Source organism: Acinonyx jubatus, chromosome A1 (genome assembly GCF_027475565.1).
Source record: "Acinonyx jubatus isolate Ajub_Pintada_27869175 chromosome A1, VMU_Ajub_asm_v1.0, whole genome shotgun sequence".
NCBI classification, from domain to species: Eukaryota; Metazoa; Chordata; class Mammalia; order Carnivora; family Felidae; genus Acinonyx; species Acinonyx jubatus.
The window spans coordinates 33,517,643-33,525,647 of NC_069380.1; the positions used below are offsets into that span (position 1 = coordinate 33,517,643).

At 35.9% G+C, this 8,005-nt stretch overlaps 1 protein-coding gene across 4 annotated transcripts in view; it reads left to right on the forward strand.

The window, feature by feature from the left end:
- Positions 1–7,771, forward strand: part of PCDH17 (protocadherin 17) — a 98,618-nt gene extending 90,847 nt beyond the window's left edge. For 3 of the 4 annotated variants that reach the window (XM_027064960.2, XM_027064963.2, XM_027064962.2), the window contains one exon: positions 3,055–7,771. In XM_027064960.2, the coding sequence (XP_026920761.1) occupies positions 3,055–3,737 (683 nt within the window). In that variant the 3' untranslated portion in view covers positions 3,738–7,771. The remainder of the gene's footprint in view (positions 1–3,054) is intronic. The other variant, XR_008295759.1, reaches the window with a different exon arrangement.
- The last annotated feature ends 234 nt before the right edge of the window (positions 7,772–8,005 follow it).

Here is an 8,005-nt window from a genome sequence, read left to right on the forward strand (position 1 = left end):
AGTTTCTCATCTGCACACCATTTGGATCATGATATCTTTCTTGGCCAAGGGTGCATTTGTGAAAGGGTAATCATGTTATATTGAGGAAATCATTAAATGAGGGTAAATAATTTCTTTGTAATCTCACATTAGTCCAAAAGAAAAAAAGTGAATCTTGGACTAGGATCAATTACTTTTACTTCTACCCAGGGTCTCTGAGTTTGGTTTCTGATACAAATATCTAATCTATGCAAATAGTGGCTGTCTATATAATTTGCTTCTTTTTCAGTTCTGTTGTATATAATTTGACATATCTATTCTGGGTTCCATTTTCCCTACGGTATAGGCAGAAGTTTCATTATTTACCTTTGTAGCTCTAGATCTTGAGAAAGTGCCCCACACTATTATTTTATAATAAGAATACTTAGTGTACTGAGGGGATCTTAAAAATACATAGGAGAAGGTATACATGACAGGAATCCTTCCGTACAGCTCCTCTTCCCTCCCATCTCTCTCCCTCCACTTAGCTTTCTTTCCTTCTTCTCTCCTTTTTTCTTCTTTGTTTTTCATTTTGTCTACTTTCTATGTCTATGTGGTCATTCGTTATATACTACCTGTGTCTCTTTCTTTGTACCTACCTATTCATCTATTTATTTATGTTCCTTCAGAAATAATTTCACTTTCTCATAAATTCTTTCTTATTTGACCCTTGGCAATTATAGTTCACTTTTTGCTCATGGTTTCTGCTGCTTGTACAAAAGTGTCCATTAGATTTTCTTCACTGTCTGGGAACCGCTGTGATCAAAATTACAGTCTAATCAGAAGGTGAACAGCTTATAATGTATCATGATCAATACTTAGAATTTGCTCCTTAGGTTGGGACATGAAGGAGTGAAGTAAAAAGCGGCAGATTTTTCAGCTGTGAAGCGCAAACAATCATTTCATGTTGATGGTTTCAAATTCAAGGTCGATTTATACTTTCATACATCTGCATTATTCTATCTCTTTTACTCCCTTTTTAAATTCATATTGAATTTATTCAGTGCTAGGCCATCCAAATTGCTGATATTGAAGGCCAGTCAATATTGGAATATAAAACTATGTTAGCATATTTCGAAGAGAGTGCATTGGTTGTAAATGAATTTTTTAGAAGTCATGGCTCTAAAAGCTACAAAAATATTATCTAATGAAATAGACAGTATTCTACTATATTTGTGGAGGACAAAATTGGTTGAATGAAATCATACGTATTTTCTTTCTAACACAAACAGACAGATTTTTATGATTCCCATGCAGAATAGGTAAAGAAAACAGATACCTGATATGAAAATTTTCTAATATCCATTTGTTTTCAAATTTCTGTTTGACTTTAATTCCATACAGGAAGGCTTCCTAGAAAATGTATAATGCTAGATTTTTCTGCTGCTGTTTGTGTCCGTCTAACAATCTTCCAAGAAACAGATAGTATTTGAGTCTCTAGGTATGAGTACTTGAGTTCACTCTTCTTGCCTGCATTACATAATAAAATTAATATATTTCATCCATTCATATGGAAATATATTTTTGAAAACATGACAAAATTAAAATACAGGCAAGCTACCTGAATACATTTTTAACATTTCACCAATATGAATGACACGTGTTATGAAAAACCACAATATTTTTATTCTGTCAAGACACTATTCTAACTTCTTTCGAGAAAAAAATTAATCTCATAAGAAATTCTTTTATCCTAAAACCTTTTGAGATAAATCAACTTGTAGTTTATGTTTTCTTTTTTGGATAAGGAATTATTTATATGTTTTAAATATGAACTCAGATTTTACATATGACTTTGAACAGTAACTGTATAATGTATCAGGGCTATTAAATATGGTGCTTTCTATTTTAAGTATTTTCCATGTGGCCTTTTTTCCCTTGCACAGGACACTATGAATTTGTAGAGATCCTCTCACATCAATTAAATGGCTGCCCCAAGGGTTGCTAAATGTGTGGGGAATTCTAGTCCCATCACACAGAGGTGAAGTGTAAATATCCTCTCCTGGAAAAAAAAAAAGGTCCTTGATTTAAAAAGAACCATTAAATATAAGGGGAAACAATCATTTGTAGATGAAAGTGACAACTGGGAAGAGGTATTTCAGTTATAGTTCAAAATATTGGGGCAGTGGAATTATGCAGCTATCGTCATTATGAAGGAATTTTCTTTCATATTTTCTGTTCAGCATCTTTGAAAGAGAGATCATTAAAGACTGCTTTATTTAGATTCTCTGTATGCCTATTGGCAAAAGAGAGAAAGCAAACATTTTCACAGAAGACATTATCGTGGAAAACAGGAAATCATGAGTTGTCATTCATCTGAACTCTGTTGACTAAACCCATTTTCACCTACTTACACCAAAAAAAAAAAAAAAAAAAAAAAAACTGAAGTGAAGAAAACTGATTGCATGATCCATACCCATATCTAATAAAATAGGAATGTGCACTTTTTGACAAGTTTATTCATAACATATTCTGATAGAAAATTCCATTTGCTCCTCTCAGTAGGAAAGGTAGGCTTTTAAAGGAAACCTTTTATTTCATGACTGTCACCAAAATAACAATTACAAGCAAAATAGGGATAAAACATGAAAAAAAAAGCAGCTTAAGGCTTGTTATGGAAGTATGTGATCTAGTTTTTGCCCCATTATTTGATTTGAAAAATTAATCCTGGTAATCCTTTTTGAAGTTCACTGTTTCCAGGATGGGTTATACAGAACAAAGACTAACTGATATCTCCAGGAGGTTAGTTTACAGTGATGTTCTATTCCACTGAGAATGATTCTCTAATGGCCACTTTTTACTTCTTCCTAGGCTATGGGAATTCATTAATATCTAGAGAATAGACTTAAATAAAACCATTGTCTCAACCAGCAGGTTTATGCAACCATCCTGAAATGTTTTAATTATTGTTTTCTTTTCCTTTTTAATTAAGAGACCAGAGGTCAAACAAGCCCACTGAGAGCTGATCGCAGCCTCAGTAGAAATTTAAAAGCAACCCTAATGATTGGATTTGCTGTTTTCTCTTTTGTTTTGCAGAACCAGAAGAGTGCGTTAATTGCACAGATGAATGCCGAGTGCTTGGTCATTCTGACAGGTGTTGGATGCCACAGTTCCCTGCAGCCAATCAGGCTGAAAATGCAGATTACCGCACAAATCTCTTTGTACCCACAGTTGAAGCTAATGTTGAGACTGAGACTTACGAAACTGTGAATCCCACCGGGAAAAAGACTTTTTGTACATTTGGAAAAGACAAGCGAGAGCACACTATTCTCATTGCCAATGTTAAACCTTATTTAAAAGCCAAACGTGCCCTGAGCCCTCTCCTCCAAGAGGTCCCCTCAGCATCAAGCAGCCCAACGAAGGCATGCATCGAGCCTTGCACCTCAACAAAAGGCTCTCTGGATGGTTGCGAAGCGAAACCAGGAGGCCTGGCCGAAGCAAGCAGCCAGTACTTGCCCACTGACAGTCAGTATCTGTCACCCAGTAAGCAACCGAGAGACCCTCCATTCATGGCTCCCGATCAGATGGCAAGGGTCTTTGCAGATGTGCATTCTAGAGCCAGCCGGGATTCCAGCGAGATGGGTGCTGTTCTTGAACAGCTTGACCACCCCAACAGGGATCTGGGCAGAGAATCGGTGGATGCAGAGGAAGTTGTGAGAGAGATTGATAAGCTTTTGCAGGACTGCCGGGGAAATGACCCTGTGGCTGTGAGAAAGTGAGGGGGAAAAAAAAAAAAAAAGCATTGGCATTTTCTTGTGTCTTCTGTTAATTTAAAAATGATCCCTCCTGGTGACAACCCATTTCACAGGGACGAAGAAAGACCAATGCTGCTTTAAGGCTTTTAGTGAACATCTGAAGTGCCCACAAGTATGTTCTTTTCACTGCTGTTTCTTTTTCAGAGATAACAATGGTTTTGTTTTGACCAAACTTATATTAGGACAGAATTAATGATGCCGAAAGAGAAAAGAAAATGAGAGAAGAAAAAGGAAAGAAGACAAAGGAGGATGAGGAGGCGAGTTACCTTTTGACAATCTGTTAGGAAGGTATGCAGCGTGAGAGTTGAAGTATTTCTGATCACTCTGAGACTGTCCTCCGTGATTTATGCTGACTTAACTGTTTACCTATAAACCCCATACAAAGCAGGGTCATAATTTGTGATCTGTGGTGGATTTCTAGCCGTCATCACAGGCTTCTACTTAAAGTCCCGAAAAGACCTTGCAGTAGTCCAAGCTACCCCAAACATTAACACATATTTGTGGTAAACATTTCTGTACAAAGTTACCTGCCACACATATAAACACAAAGGACATTCCATATCATCAGTCAAAAAAAAAATTAAAAAAAAAAAAACTTGGTCATTTGTAAGACACTTCATGTCGTATAAAAGTTAAATGTAAAAAGATATAGTCCATTTTGTCCTGCACACACATAGACTAATTCACGTCATTAAAGGAGAAGAAATTTTTTTAAAAGCTTAAAATGCCTCTTCAGCATTTTAGTGTCCAACAAACATACAAATAATGATGGATATGTTTTAAATTTGACCTGAAGAATAGTTACTATTGAATGATAATATTCGGAGGAAATGAACACGATCAATATATTTCATTCGTTTCTGGACACTAAAATAGCTCAGGAAAGTGAAAATGTCTTAGACATCACAAATCACATGACCATTTAAATGTGCAAATGTAAGAAGATTCAATGTGTTTACATCAAATGACATATTTTTATTGATTTATTGCAGATTCAGTGCATATGAGCCAAATTGTTGAGTGTATAAGAGCTATATTGTGTATTTTATTAAATTAATATATAGTTGTGTTGCAAAAATATTTGGGCTTATATTGTAAATGGCAAGTGTTGCCTCGGTAGCTGTCGAACTCTATGAGTTTTGTTTTTTCCTGCTTCCTTTTCCCCATGGAATGTGGGAAGCAGTGCCTCAGAGCAAAGTCTCTTGTTTAATGTATAGTCTACCAAGTACTACAGTACATAATCTGTTCAAAATGTGTTTGAGTGAGCTGATGGAGCTAACTGAAAGGTCAAAAGATACATCCGTCAGTCATGGTTACGTGCAAGTCCTTGTAGAAGCTTTTATTAAAGTCACGCTAAGTCACAAGAATTACATGTGTACCAATACCTGAAACTTGTTCACGTTTTTCCAATAACATACAGCTTCTGCCTATGTAGATATCATAACGTTGATTGGCTCTCAAAAGTATCTTACGTGGTTCAAGATGTGTGTTCCCATTATATTTCAAAACCATGAAAAATGCTTTAATGCATGTGTGGTACCAGCAAAGGTTACTTGCATTGTGTAGTGTTTTTCAAGAGGTCTGGGTCTTAGCAAAATGTTTTTTTTTCCTTTTTCTCAGTACTTTTCTGCCTCCTTTTATTGGCGTCCTTCGAGAACAATACACCTTCTATTCCTTCCTTTGGTTACACCTTTTCTTGTGACATTTAGCAAGTTTCAAACTTACTTCCATATGAGGCTAGGAAACCTCAAATTTCAGGAATTGGGAAAAACAAAATTAGCACTTGCAGAAGTAGCAGCAGATGGGAAAATGCCTTGATTGACATTTTCCTTCAGTGTCGAAAATTTTTGGCATTTTACAGCTTCATGACAAACAGTTTCCAGCCCATACCTTACAAAATGTGGTGCTGAGTTAAATAAAGGCTGTTTGTGCACTGGAGCAGAAAAATGCATTATTTGCAAACTGGTGGAGAATTCTGTGCCTTCTTTTCTGGCCACCAAGCCAGTGTAGAAACAGCATAAATGTCATAAAACCATTATATTAAAAACAAAAACAAAAGCAAAAACAAACAATGAACTGAATTAAGTTTTGTAATTCTAAACCTCAAAAAATTCAACTGAAAATATTTCCGTCAAATGCCGTCAAGATTTTAGACTGTACCTCGTTTGCAAAGCCGCTGTGAAAGGGAAGAGCGGACAACTCCCATCAGCCTTATTCTCTCGAGAACTGGATTTGGTTCCTAGTAACAGCCTTTCCAAAGCTCTACTCTTGGTTTTTATTATTCATAAATGTTTAAATTAGCAAAGAAGGGATCTTGTACATGTGAAACCTAATCGACTCTCTATATTTTGGACAATTTATGTATCTGAAATGTGTTGTCTCTGTTATATGATGTTATTTTTTGCCAGGAGACTACAGGTTGATTTAGCTTGATAGCTGAAATTTGATGGAAAACTAATTTCCATTTAGTCTTACCAAGTGTCGCTTCTCTCTTACTAGACAGATAGCCGCGTAGTTCAATCTAAGGCAGTATGTAAATGAGATCAACAAAGAGAGTAGGGTTTATTTTTAAAACATTCTTAACGCTGAGTAACCAGTTGTTCAATTTATTATATGTCTGAAGACATTAAAACACTATAAGATTTTAAGAATTGGTTGTGCCAATGTGTGAGGGATTTACCTTTAGGCTCTCTGTCACCAGTGATTTACTAGTGTTAGCTGTTTAACACATTATCTGTATTTAGTAGTGATTATTTATTTACAAGTTGGTGGTAATTTCAGCAGTCAGGGCTCTAAGCTCTTATAGTTGAGTTGAGGGAATCTCACCTCTATTCATTTGGCTGGCGGCTGCCTTTATCACAGACCTCTGGTGCTCGGCTTCCAAGGAAGTCAATGAGATGCCAAAATCACCCCACTACAGAGCAACTTGCTTTAAGGGGTGATGCATGATCCAACAGTGATGTTTCAAGGGGTTTCAGCATAATTCAGAATGTGGAAAAATTGTCTTAATTCACATCCTCCAAATACCAACCCCTCAAAAAAATCCCACACATTCAAAAAGAATAATTTGATAATACGTTGTCTTTTAGGTCCTTAAATAACTGAAGTGAAGCACAGACTAAGAATTTATAGAAATTTTTGTAAGAAAGTCAAAAAGTTCTAAAAATTGTTTACCGATGAACTAAAAAAAAATCAGTAACGAAACAACCTTTTCATTAAATGTTAATGATAAAAGATCTTTTCATCAAAGTTCAAAGTAGTGAGAATCAGTGTTAGTTATACCTATACCAAAGTAAACATTAAAGAGACATATCATGCAATTTTAAAGAATGCTTTCATATTACTTCTTAACCTTACATACGTATCCTTATTGCAGTCAATATACAAAGATTGGCTCACTACTCCATGAATTAATTGAATTCCTAGTTGGGAAATTGACTCTGTTTCCTTTTCCTGAGATTTTGTAAAACATGACTTCCCTTTAAAGGATTTAGGCAGTGCTCAATTTAAAAAATGACACCAGAAAAAAAGTCATGTAGTAATAGGGCAGTATGCTTTATTAGAACTAGGTTAAAAGCTGTTTGTTGCCTAATGGAGTAGAAGTTGCTGAGGTCAACAAGTAGACTGAGGTCTGGCATAATATATGCCCACTCATTATTGTCTAAGTATATTCTTTTGACAACAGACAGCATTTATCACAGCATTAATTCAAATGAGAGTTTTGGCTATCAAGATGTGTTGATTTGAAACATAATTGAATGAGACCTGATTAAAGTCTGACTTTCCTGGCCCCAGTGTTTTGCAGGTTGGCTATTCCCATTCATCAGCCCCATCACTCCATAAGGTTCTTAGCTGCACCAAGCGATTGGTGAACAAGGACAACAACAACAAAAGCGGCATACATTGTATGGATTTATCTCAATGCTATTGTTTAATGGCTGTGTTTAATGTGACCTATCTGGAAAATGAGGACTCCGAATAAAAAGCTATTACTAATAGCGGTGTTGCCTTCCCTTGAATTCATTAACACAGAGGTGATGTGCTATACACTGTGTACCACAGGGACACTGATTGTGATTATTTTGGAAAGCAACTGTGGTATCACAACTGTTTTGACAGTTATTTGTTTGCCGGTAAAATAAGATTTTTGAAAAATCTCTTTGACAGTAATCTCACTGGGTTCTCGACAGGAATGGGTTAACCGTCTTTCAGATAACTTTGCTACTTTGGCT